Source organism: Jatropha curcas, chromosome 3 (assembly GCF_041381405.1).
Source record: "Jatropha curcas cultivar XTBG-Jc1 chromosome 3, XTBG_Jcur_1.0, whole genome shotgun sequence".
Classification (NCBI taxonomy): Eukaryota; Viridiplantae; Streptophyta; class Magnoliopsida; order Malpighiales; family Euphorbiaceae; genus Jatropha; species Jatropha curcas.
The window spans coordinates 25,589,600-25,603,545 of record NC_143153.1 but is presented as its reverse complement, the minus strand read 5'-3'; the positions used below and the strand labels follow the sequence as shown (position 1 = coordinate 25,603,545).

Here is a 13,946-nt window from a genome sequence, read left to right as displayed (position 1 = left end):
TTTTAATGTTTACCATAAATGTTAAGACTTCAACCTATGTGAAGTTGTGAATGGTTTGTATCTTCTTATATAGTTCAGGTTATTCATTTCCATTACGAAAGTTGAGCATTAATCAATAATCTGTATTCTATAATTTATATTATTATAATAATATAACAATAATAATCTATATCTATAATCTACCTATACCAAATAAAGGGAAATAATGAGATTTTCTATAATAGGCTTAGATTAAGTTTTGATTCAGAAGTTGGGTTGAACTTTATTTTATGACTACTTTACTATATAAAAATATAATTAAGTACATAGAGATATCATTACGAAGTAGTTTTCAGGTAAAGTGTAATGTAAATTAACCACTGTATTTATTTTAATGTAAATAAAAACTTATATTTTAATATTATATAATTAAAAAAAATTAAATGAATACATAAAAACATGTATAATCAATATGCAATGTACGTTATAAAAAAAATTAGTATATGTAAAAGTACAAATGGAAGAACATTGGGTTCTTAAAATACCTCTACTAAGTTTATCTATTAACAAAAATATTTTGAGAGATTTTAATTCTATTGGAAAAAATAAAGGTAATTTAATTTTAATAGATTATTAGTTTTCCTATTTAAATATAAATTCTTTAGTTAGTATATTTAAATATAAAACTTTATAAATAATTATGTTATTGCAAAATGCGACTAACGTTTTTTATTTTAAATAATACATCATTTTTATATCTTAAAGATGATAAGATTATAATAAACATATGATAAGAATATAATTAATTATATCAAATGAGACCAAGTGATTACACTAATACTATTTACAATTTGCATTAATTATATTATTTTAATACTAAAATTTCTTATTATGTTTGATTAGTATAAATAAATAATTAATATTTTTATTTACAATAAAATATTTCTATGAAGGATAAGTTAATAAATACTTATTTACAATAAATTCTAGAGTAAATTGACAATATATTATTTTATATACTATAAATTATATATTTAGTAATATTGCTTGCTTGCCTAATAAATAATGCATGCAGCAACTTGAATATTTTACTGTTTAATTATTATTTAAATTAATCATAATTAATTAGATTTTGTTAATTGGATGACATAAGAAAATTATAATCAATAATTAATGCTTTTATATTTGTTTCACTCTTCATGTCCAACTTTGAAAATTACTGGAGAGGATAGAAAAAAAAATTGGCATTGCTATATTATATAAAGTTTTTTAACATACAGATACATTTATTTAAAAAAAAAAAAAAAAAAAAACGTATACTCCTTTTATTTATTAATTTAAAAAGTCACTAACTATAAGCAACTTTAACAGGAGCATCCCATCAGCGCTGTAATCTGTTCTCAATCCTTACGAACAGTGTGACCTGAAACAATACCAACATATATAATTTTAATAAATCAATTGACTGAAAATTAAAAAATTTAACATTTTATTTGAGAAGGTAGTTATTAAAATTAAAAAAAAAAATCTGTTTAAATATTCTTATTGCACAAAATTTTTCTTAAAATAATTTTTTTTCATCTAAATATAATATTATAATTAAAAATACTTACTCCCACATTTGGTTCCAGGACTGAATGCTAAGCCACAGGTCTGAGCCACATAAACAATTTTTTCCACGCTGACCATTTTTTCCACTTCCGGTGTGACATGCTTGCAAATGCAGTTCATGTCTGCATTTTTCAATACATCGCAACACTCTTTAGAAGGAGGAATTTTTGGTCCTGAAATTTTGACATACTGGAAACATTGTACTCCGGCTTCTTTAAGTTTGTTGTCGTCGCAGTTGTCTGAAAAGCCCGAAACCTTAGAGTCGCTCAAAATTAGGGCTCCTACCATGATCAATGTTGCTAAGAGCAGGCTCTGAGTCTTAATATTTGCCATCTCTCTCAAAACAATGATGATTTTGATTTTGATTTTGATTTTGATTTTCCACGCTCTTGATGATGAAGGTGATGCAGAAGTATATATAGTAGTTTTTGAGGGAAAAGAGTAGTTAGAATAAAGTAAAAAAGTGAGGCAAATTAATTAAAAAATCTAGAATAATAAATGCTGAGGGAGTTGTCATTGATAACTATGGATTATGTTTAAATAAAGGGAAATCGCTACGGATTCTATTTTAATGAAGGGAAATCTTCAGTTAGCTTATAGCAACATTTGTAAACATGAATTTACAGTAGTATCCAACGAGATTTGATTCGCAAGGTCAACACAAACTAAAGAAATAATTTAATGCTCTTTGCATTACTCGTTTAATAATAATAATGCTATCTTTCTGCAAAATATAAGTCATTCAAGGAAATTTTTATATAAGGATTCAGGAAGTAATTAATTTTTTTATATTATAACAAAATCAACAGTAATTTAACTGAATTATCCTGCATCTCAAAATTAATAGTTACTTGTAAAAATATTTATTCTATCTGATGTAAATAAAGATAATATTGAAAATAACATTATTTATTAATTTTTAAAGTACTCAAAACGATTTATATATCGAGACGTGAGAGTAAATAATAATAATAATAATAATAATAGTCCAGAGAATAAACATGGATCGCACAAACGTTTTGAGCCAAATAGGCTGAAATTGGGTTATCCAACAATTGATTTTGAATCCTCAATCCATAAAAGGCACCGTCTAAAGCCCAAGTCAATTTAGATAAAGCTAGCTTGCTGAATGGCTGATGTCCTCATAAATGATTGAAGCCCATGTGACAAATATTGTTTATTGATGCTCGTAGTAAGTCATGTGTCATAAGATAATAATACAAGGCTTTTCCTTTTACACTAATGATTTTAAATATACTAGTCTATCTATACTGCACACAAACGTGAGAATATGAATCTTTAATAAAATCTAAAATATCCTGAAATAATTTAAGTCGTGATTAATTAAAAAATTATATTTTGTTAGTTGATTGGATATAATTTATTAAAATTATTTTTAAATAAATATATATAGATAATTAGGCATTTCAAAATTTTAAACTTTATCTTTTTAAATATATATATATATATATATATATATATATATATATATATATATATATATGTGTGTGTGTGTGTGTTTGTGTGTTAATGATTTTATCTTTTTATTTTTTTTAATTTATTTTTTACATATTTGATTCTATTTTAATTATAATTTAAATGATTTTATTAAAGAGAGACAAATAAGAAAAAAATATATATATCCTTTTTATTAATAATGTTTTTTATTTATATTTGTATGTTTGATTGAATGTATTTTTCAAAAATGAATTTTCAAATAGAATATATATAATTAAGTCTTTCAAAATTTTTATTTTATATTTTAAAATTTATTTTTAAATAAAATCAACATATAAGTATCTGAATGGATGGTGAATAGTAAAAGTTTTAATTTCAAAAATATATATAATATTTTATTGTTATATCTATATATCTATTTATAAAATTGAAATAAAAAGAAATTTTATAAATAGACTTGATACTGTCTCTTCTCAGCATTTTTTTTTTCAAAATTTAAAAATAATTACTTTATTTATTTAAAAGATTTTGATTAGATGATTAATTTATCTGTTATAAATTAATTAATTAATCTATATTTAAAGATAATTCTTAAATCATTAAAAAGTATTTTATATTATATATATATATATACACGCACGGACAATACACCATGCCATGTTTTTTGCTTTTTGTAGGAAAGACGTAAATTTAATTGCATATTTTTTTGAAAATTTTGAAATTAAAAAATCAATTATTGTAACTCGAAATAATTTATTTTTAAAATAAATAAAATTTAAAAATTAAATAATTTCCAAAAATAAAAAAGAAATGAGTTCGCAACTTAATTGGCAAAATTAAAAGAGTTGTTTTTAGTTATTTGAATTTTTTTTTTTTTTTGGCTAATATGTATATGGTGATGTGACGTTAATGATTTCAAAACTTTGATCCCAAAAATGGTAATTGTGAATAACTTTTAATAGACACTTCATATGGCTATAATTGTAATGAAAAAATAAGTTTATTGTCATTATTGTGAAAATTAAAAAAATTAGCTAAAATTACAAAAACAGTAAAAGTTTAAACTTTTTTAATCATTTAGCGTAGGAAAAAAAAATCAATCATTACAAAATTATTATCATCATCGGTTAATCAAATGGTTCGACATGTTCATTTAGCATCTCTTAAGCAAAAATAACCAAAGTTATTTGACTCTTTTATATATATATATATATATATATGGCATGGTGACATGGTGCTAATAGTATCGAAATGTGGACCCTACTAACGACAACATCAGCAACTTTTAATAAACATATAATCAGATTATAATTGGAATAAAAAAATAAGTTTATATCATAATTGCTGAAAATTGAAAAATAGTTAAAATTATAAAAATTGTTAAAGTTCAAACTTTTTGTTATTTAGCCTATATAAAAAATCAATTATTGTCATTACCAATCAATCAAATTATTTAGCCTATTCATCTAAAATGTCTTAAGAAAATAGCTGAAAATTTTTAATTGATATAGAAAATATTCATTATGATATAAGAGGTGCGACCTGACATAATGAGCCAATATTCACATCATATTATAAATGAGTAATTTTGTAAGTGCACGAAATCATAACAAGTAATGAAAGGTAAACAAAACATTATTCCCACAAGAATTATTTGTCCATTATCAAAATGATTTAATACATTATTATTTAAATAACAATTAAAAGAATTATTTAAAAAATTATAAGAAATAAATTCGAGTTAGACAATTGTTTACGTGGTTTTACTCTTTCTTATTTTATATTTGACGGTCTCCGTTCTTCCTTATTTAATATTTGATAAATTTATAATTAAATTTCTACAAAAATTTTTCAAAACAGGATCAAGATTGTAAAAGAAGTAAAATTAAAAATTAAATAAAAATTACCTATATTTATTAAAAACTATTAAAATTCTAATAAAACTATATTAAAATAACTATGAAAATAAATCTATTACATTAGACATTAAGTAGATAGAGTTTATTTATGAAAAGATTCATGAACTATTAACGACTGTTCAATAAATTAAATTAAAAAATATATATTTACAAGAATGACAATAGTATATTATGAATATATTACAAATAAATGAAAAATCGATGCCTATTATAATTTAATTGCAATAAAATATATATTTTTGTGGGCCTAATAACTAAAAAAACCTGAATCTTGGCATTCAACCATTTTGATCAATTCTTTTAATTGTTACAATTGATACAACGAATTAATTTTTTCTTAACAGTTGTGGGTTCTGTCCATCAACTGTTATTATTATGCTGATGTGGCTATTAGTAGGATACTCGCCATGATATGTCACTTGTTGACGATAAATTTACAAAGTATAATTGTTAGAAGAATTGCCAAAATTATTAAAAAGATCAAAGTTCAGGATTTTCTTTAATCATTAGGTCAAAGTTTGCTTATCAATGTTAGTCAAGATTATTACATGTACACCGAGGCATACCCAAGTGTATATACAATTTAACAATAGATCTAAATTTTTTTTATTAAAATTAATTTCTAATATTTATATAATTTATTTATCAATAAATAATTTTATAACTTGTAATATTCAAATTTAATTTAATAAATATAGTTAAATATTTTATAAATTTAATTACAATATTTTTTATTTTAAATGATATATTATAATAATTTGATTTTGGTAAATCATTCAATATCCGGCATAGCCGACTAATCTAGATTTGAATTTTGCAGAGGCCCATTATAGGGTGATCCTCCCAACCTAATTTTTCACAATGTCAAGGTTTGAAACCTAGACGTTGCTTAAGGGATCCAACACTTCATCCTATTGGACCAACTAATAATTGATGATATATAATAATTAATAACAATGAATGAATATTATGCTAAAAAAAGTTATTTCATTTTAATAATAATTAATTAAAAATAATAATTATATGACACAAAATAAAGTAAGAAAACAGTTTGAAACGGAGATATAACTTGAAAATTGGAGAGCTGCTGAACTTTAAAATTAAAATATAATAAATTGCAATATCGGATTGATAAAAGTTCACATTCATATATAAATTTCCAAAGAAAGATAAATGTAAAAGTAGTTGATGTTATCCTTAAGAAAATGACAAGTTTAAGTAAGGCAATAATATTGTTGAAGAGGTTTCTACAAATAATATTATCACTTTTGAAATTAAAGCATCGATTAATTATACAAAATTTAATTTTCCCTCCCTTACTATGTTGATAATTTCATTAAAATTTTATATCTTCTTTAATATTTAATTACTATAACATGCTATCATTTTTTTTCCTGAAATTGAATAAAAAAACTGTGAACTTTGTTCTTATTAACAATTTTAATCAATTTTTTTAATAATTATATCTTGCAAATTTAATGTCAGCAAGTGACATATCATGTTGAGGGTCCCATTAACTCTCACTTAACATGGTAGTAGTGGTTAATGGACGGAGGCCATAATTGTTAAGACAAAAAATACTTCACAATTGTAGTAATTAAAAAAATTACCAAAATTATTAAAAAGGCCAAAGTTTTTTTTTTTAAGTCATAAGGCTTTTATTTTGTTTTGGCATCTTCGTTTTACAAAAATTGCTAGAGAGAAACCATTCCTCAAACAAAACCGTTGAACTTGGACCATCAATTTATCATATTTTTTTCCCCCTTAATTTCATAAAAATCAAACCAAAATTGGTTCGGAAAAAAAATAAAAGAAATAAAAGGAAGACCTCAGAAAACCAAAATATATAATAATATATATTTTAAAAAAAACCTGTACGCAACACAAATTAATCTTGGCCGTCAGATCTCATTGCTATGCAATAACGTCGCCTAGTCAAAAACAGCCAGCTAATCAAGTATTACTGCTAACGGCTATGATCTTCTGTTCTGAACTTCTGATCAACTTGAATTAGACAAGCTACGTACCTAAAAAAATCATTATTTCCTTTGTTGTGCTTTCTAACAATGGCGTTCTCTGGAACCGTCACTACACCACACCGCCCTTCTATTCTTCGCTTGCCCTGCCACTCGAAGACGACCTCCGTTTCATCTCACGATTCTGTCTCTTTTCGATTCTCAAGATCAAATCTCAGCCGTAAAATTTCTCTCTCCGTTCGATCAACTTCATCTCCAGGCATTTTTCACTCTTGTTATTTGGTCTTTGTCTAATTAATTGATTAGTCTTGCATAAGATTTTAAAGAAAGATTTTATTTAGTACAAATTTATTTATGTGATAATTGTTATTCGATTTTAGTTGCTCCAGCGACCGAGGGGATTGCTCCGGCGATTTCTTTGACGGAAAATGCATTGAAGCACCTGAATAAGATGAGGAATGACCGAAATGAAGATTTGTGCTTGAGAATTGGTGTTAAACAAGGAGGATGCTCAGGCATGTCTTACACCATGGAGTTTGAGAATAGAGCAAATGCGAGACCTGATGACTCTATTATTGAGTACAATGGTTTTGTGATTGGTAAGTATTCAAAATTCAATTCCTTTACTTTCATTGGAAAAATAAAACTATTGTTATGTTGTTTTAATTGTCGTACATAGGAGAAAGATGGAAAATGGAGTTTGGGAATGGATTGGTTGATATTTCTTCAGTTTGGGGAAATTTAAGAGTTGAGTAGGGTTATTATAGGATTATCTACTTCTTTACAGTGCTATAGCTTTTTCCTTTTTTTTTTTATTTTTTTTTTTTTTAATACCATTTCATTTGATAGCTAATCCAACACATCCTTTTAGAGGATTATTTACTTACTGCTGTACTTAGTTCTTACTCTACTTTCTGCTTTGCCACCAGCCTTGTGGGTGTCACTTTTGCTTGATCTTTCTATGTAGAAAGTTGAATCAAACTCTCTTTGATAATAATTTAGAAGTTAGCAAGTATTCTGCTGAGCATCCCAATTGACTTCCCTATACAAACTATGCAGCAAGGATAATTTTTAGACTACATCTAGACTGGAATGCATTTTTTGTCAATAAGATTTTTTGCTTCTTGTACCATAGGTGTGCGGTTTAAATTGCAAATTAGTACAGTTTCCATTTGGCCATTTCTTCTGCAACTGTTTTACATAGCTTAGAAACCAATTGCTAAGCTATCGCTAGCAGTTGTCTTCATTTCGAATTCCTATATCAAATGTAGTAGCAGGACTTGAACTGCTGTCGACTCCTGTTTTATACCTGTTGGACTTTTTGACTTTGAGAATTTAGTATCCCATTTTGCAAACTTTTTCTCTACTTCATCTACTCTATCTCCTAGTTACATGTTCCTTAGTACTTCTTTCTTCTTGATAATTATGTCAGTTATTTTATATACTTCTTTCTTCTCGATAATTATGTCAGTTATTTTATATACTTCTTTCTTCTCGATAATTATGTCAGTTATTTTATATTGCTACTCTTATTCAGCTTTCTAACTTAAAATACCTATTCCAGCCTGCTTTGTTAGTCATTTAGACTTTGCTAATTGCATAATAACTTCTCCAACTTTTTCTTTTTCTTTTTCTTTTTCTTTTTTATTTTTTTTGATAAGGAAAGAAAAAAGATGGTAGAGGTTAAATGCCTAACATTTGGTATCGAGCTTAATCCTAAACTAGCATAACCTTTATTTCCTAGGTTCTACTATTGCATCTGCAATAAACTTCAATATAAGGGAATTTGCATTCTCTTCTTTTGATTATTTTGTAACAGTTCATTGTTTTTTAACGGGCTATATTAATTCTTAGGTTGGAGGACTAAACACCATTTTCATAGTTTGCAATGGATCTTATGGACAAGATAAAACAAATTTATATTCCAACATAACTACCGCATAATGTCACATGTTTCAGATTTATCATGATCTTAACCTCTCCTTGCTCTCCTGCCTTCTATTTGAAGATTTAAATTAAATGTTCAAACTAAGATAAATTATGTTTTAGTGTCATTTGAATATTACAAGTCTAAATGACATTAAGGCATAATTTGTCTTGGTTTGAGCATTTAATTTAAATTTAAAATTGAAGGCCAGAGTGCAAGGAAATGTTTGAGTGTTTGAGATAATAAGGTCAAACCATATCCAACAAGCATGATAAATTTGGACCATTAGATATTATGCGTGTTAGGATTCTTTATCTGTAATTCAAATGCTTTGAGATATTCTTGATACTATATATTATGGTTGAGAAATTCTCTCCATTTAGTTTAGATTATAGACTTAGTCTTTTGATATATTCTTTGTTAGGATATTGTATTTTATGGTTGAGATATTCTCCCCATTTAGTTTAGATCATAAGTCTTGTAACTCTATAAATACCACCTTCAGGTGGCATTACAACTCAAGCAATACAAATATTCTTCACTCTCATTCTATTGCTTGTACGATGCGGTAGTTATGTTGGAATCTAAATCTGTTTGTCTTTCCATCAGAAAGCATTGTTAAATTGGGAAATATGATGTTAGTCCTGCTACCTAAGAATTGATATAGTCCGCAAGAATGCAATTTTGATGATATTGAAGCTTGATGCAATAGCATATATAAGAAAACAGAGGTTATGCTAATTTAGGATTAAGCTCAACATCAAATGTCAGGGATTTGACTTCTTTAATCTCTTATTTTTTTCTTTAAAAAAAAGGTTAGATAAGTTATTATACTATTAATAGAATCTAAATGATGAACAAAGAGAGCTGAAATAGGCATTTTAAGTTCATAAACTGGATAATGGTAGCAATATACAGCATATTGATATAATTATCAAGAAGAAAGAACTATTAAGGAACATTTAACTAGGAGAAGGGTAGATGAAGAAGAGAAAAAGTCAAGAGTTTTCTGGGAATCACTGACTAGGTGGTGAGAAATCACAGATGAGATTGGATGCATATTGCATCCATGTTTTCTCACAAAGTAGGTAAGGTATTTTGCCTCCCTAACCACTTCTTTTCACCTTAAAAAGAATTTATAACCCATTTAACAGAGCAAGTTCGGATTTGGGGAGCTGAGGTGCACCTGAAGGTGCTTTCAGGTGCTGCCTGGCCAGCTTAGGTGCCAGCTTAGGTAATTGATTGTGCTGTTGTATTCAATAGTGACATGCTATTAAGAGTCAGTTGTCTCGAACTTAGTCGGAGCTCCAAAGCTTGGTAATCCAAATTGGAAAAATAATGGATAGAAACACCCATGGGGAAAACTATGACCTACAAAATTTAATCAATCGAGGTCTCAAATGGTTATTGCATCAAGTTTCATGGTGGAACGTAATTTTTTTGACTTGTGAATACTTGTAAGGTCTTCTAGCTGCTCAATCAAAGTTCTATCGTAGGATCCTTTGGCTGATCATCTACATGGGGCCTTCCAGAGAATAGATAGGGATTCAGCTTTGAGAGGCTCTCATTGAAGACATTCATATAATCATAGAAAATAATGAACCTGAAAGTATTGGAGGTGACTGGATTCTTCAATTATTTTCTCAAAGGAACCGAAAATAAGATGTAGCTAGATATTGCATCAGATGTTTAAACCTTCTCTACTCTGCCTAATGCCCATCTAGGTTCTCTGTTGTTATGTAAGGAGTTCAATAGGCAGAGTCAAGCTTCTATGTTGTTGGGGTGGTGAGGATGAGATTCCGAGTAAGAAGGTGCAACTTGTGCTTTTTGTGGATTCTCTATGGCAAAAGGATAGATTACAGACACTAGAGGTGCCTAGATGAGGTGTGCTACCAGAGAAACCTACTCAAGGAACTTCCAATTTCTTTTTTTTTTTTTTTTTTTTTTTTTTTTTTTTGGGAGAAACCTACTCAGGGAACTTCTTATGTTTGGTGAACCATAAACAATAAAAAATGAGGTGAATGAAGTGGTGAAGTGGGTGGTAAGGAATAACAAACTGATGAGATTTTCTTGGATCATTAGATTACTGATAAACCACAGCATGCATTGGTCTCAATTGATAAAGCAAAACTTAAAGCCAAAATAGCAGATCTATGAGGATAAAATAGCCTGTGGAAGTGGGAAGAATTTTTGCATGGATGAATTGATCCAAAGAATGGTAAAATCAGATATTCTTGTAAATGATATGTTTAGTTGGCGGTTGGTCTTGGAGCATTCTAGTTGCAAATACTTGCTTTGTGGTAGTGTCATCTTCTCATCCAAAGGATAAGATCAGAACTTGCATGTTTGATCAATAAAAAGAGCTGAACCACTTTAATGTTATGATGTTGCTAGATTTGATATCACAATTATCAGATATAGTTGCGTGCTATGGAGTACAAATCATTGCCAACAATTTTATGTTGTGATTTTTATCAGCAGCTGTACGTGTGAATTTAAATGATTGAGGGCATCACAAACAAATCACGATTAAAATGAATTCTTCCAACTTAAACAAGCACATAACATCCGAAAGTGCTGGAGTTATTTGAAACATAGCTGGATTTCATGAAGAAGATTAACTGAAACGCTTATATGATGATGTGAAGCCTCCATGGGTTGAAGAAACTCAAAGCAACCTATTATTAGTTCCCAGGAACCATGATCTGAAAACTGAAGCTACATGCGAAACTTTTATGTGTTTATTTTGGGTTGAGGAATATGATCGGTTCTCATGATAAGATATTATTTTGTACTTTACCGAAGATTATTTACAGTTGTTCATTTTCATATCCATAGAGTATTTACAAATTACTGTTAGCTAATTTACTTGATGTTTGTTTTTGCAGTCTGTGACCCAAAGAGCCTTCTCTTCCTATTTGGGATGCAATTGGATTATAGTGATGCTCTAATTGGGGGAGGTTTCTCTTTTAAGAACCCAAATGCTACACAAACGTGTGGTTGTGGTAAATCATTTGCAGCAGAGATGTGAAATAATGCATACAGAACTATTGCAATGGGTAGAATATATTTTAACAGAAACCTTTATATTTGTTTGTAAAAATTCTGGTTGAAGATTTATCAGCTAATACACAAAGATTTACATGCCTAGTTTGTTAAGATAGATTTCATATTTCCAACAGTTCTGGGATTCATCGAAGAACTATTTATCTGTTCATCTCAAATAACAATCAACTAAAAAATTATCATCAACAAAAGTTTATTATCATTAGAGTTTATTTTATTATTAAGAAAAATGGCAGTTTTTATAGGCCTAATGACAAAAAAAAGTTTGAACTTTGACATTTTTATCAATTCTAGTCAGATCTTTTAATTTTATCAATTAATATGGTATTTTTAGTTTTCTGCATCAATTCTTGGCATATTTAGTTTTCTGTATTAATTTTAGTCTCTATTTGTCTTCATTCAATTTTATGTTAATATGACAGTTCTCTCACAAGTGGATTTTACGACCTTATAATATCTTATGTCAACATCAAATCATATATTCAGGTATAATAACAAAAAAAGAAAAAAAGAAAGTTTGAATTTTAATGTTTTTATTTAGCCTAGCCAGTTGTTTTTTTTTTTAATTTTGTTAATTAATATTGCATACTAATTAATCTCTATAAAATGATTTTGTTATATTGATATTTATTCAATTTTTTTTGAAGCTTTATTGATATTCATTCAATTAAATAGTTCTTTATATTAAGTGCATAATGAGATTAATAAATTAGAATTCAATTTTACTGAAAAGTCTTTTAAAAATATTATTTTTAAATATACTAATTAATATATTTGCTCTCTTAATAATCAAAGGTAAAGGGTAACTTAAAAGTGATCATAATCTTGATTGGTATAACCAGTAAAATAATGACTTTCTAAAAATTTTTTGATTTTATCCTGTAAATGGTACCGATCAATATAGAAAAATAAATTGTGAGAAGTTAAATTCTAAATTGATTAGCATATTTAAAAATAACATTTTTAAAAGGCTCTTCAGTAAAATTGAATTCTAATTGATTAATCTCGTTATACACTTAATATATATAGTTAATTAATAAGTTATTTAATTGAATAAATATCAATATAACAAAATTATTTGATAGGGATTAATTTAATACGCGTTATTGATTAATAAAATTAAAAGAACGGGCCATATTTAATAAAAACATTAAAGTTTATACATTTTTTTTAATATATATGGATGTATGACTTGGCGCTGACATTGACATTATAAGGTTCACTTATTAGAGATAACTGCCACATCAACATGAAATTGAGGGAAGACAAATAAAAGTTAGAATTGATACAAAAAACTAAAGACGTAATATTGATCGATAAATTTTAAAAAATTGGCTAGAATTGATAAAAATGTCAAAGTTCAGGTTTTTTTTTATCATTAGACATTTTTTATAACTCAATTTTCATAATATTTGGCACAAACTTTTGACCAAGTCAAATTAAACCACTAATATCATTTTAATTTAAACAGCTAATAAAAATACCTAATTTATCTATTCTAATTTAAACTTCACTACAACTATTAATATTATCAAACAATTAAAATTGCGGAACAAATCTAAATTTGAATTTCAACTGTATTATATTTCATTACTGTTTAAATGATATTGCGATCTGTAAATTTTGTAAATGTTTGTCAATTTGTAGGTATCAGAAATCCTTGCTAGCAGCTTGAAAAAACATACTAAATAAACAAAATGCCAGTTAGAAAATTTCATATATGAAAAAATGTGGATTTTTTTTTTATTAGAAAATTTTTAAAGGGAAAGGAAGGTGTTGTTAAAGTTTAATTTTTAATCTATTACTATGTTAATTTCTTTGCATATAAGGTGGTTCATATGCAAAAAAATTTTACCTTGTCAAATAATTTATAAAATAAGTTATTAATTAATTTTCCTTTTCCATATGACGATTAAATTAAAATAATATATAATTTTATTGTATAATTGCGATATTCTTTTCAAAATAAAAGTAAAAATAAAAATACTTGTCATTGTTTTCAAGTAAAAA

General features: G+C 26.7%; 1 protein-coding gene and 1 long non-coding RNA gene across 3 annotated transcripts; one reads left to right on the top strand and one right to left on the bottom strand.

The window, feature by feature from the left end:
* Positions 1 to 1,210: 1,210 nt before the first annotated feature.
* Positions 1,211 to 1,979, bottom strand: LOC105636561 (uncharacterized). The gene is made up of 2 exons (XR_016320175.1): positions 1,593 to 1,979; positions 1,211 to 1,402 (listed from the first exon to the last, which is right to left on the bottom strand). It is a non-coding gene; the product is annotated as an uncharacterized LOC105636561 (long non-coding RNA).
* A 4,976-nt stretch (positions 1,980 to 6,955) lies between these two features.
* Positions 6,956 to 12,029, top strand: CPISCA (chloroplast-localized ISCA-like protein). 2 transcript variants are annotated; one of them, XM_012219865.4, is made up of 3 exons: positions 6,956 to 7,163; positions 7,324 to 7,542; positions 11,759 to 12,029. In XM_012219865.4, exons 1-3 carry the CDS (start codon positions 7,034 to 7,036, stop codon positions 11,899 to 11,901), a joined length of 492 nt encoding a protein of 163 aa, XP_012075255.1. In that variant the 5' UTR covers positions 6,956 to 7,033; the 3' UTR covers positions 11,902 to 12,029. The 2 variants fall into 2 exon arrangements, with proteins under 2 accessions (XP_012075255.1, XP_012075254.1); XM_012219864.4 differs by having other exon boundaries at positions 6,965 to 7,202.
* The last annotated feature ends 1,917 nt before the right edge of the window (positions 12,030 to 13,946 follow it).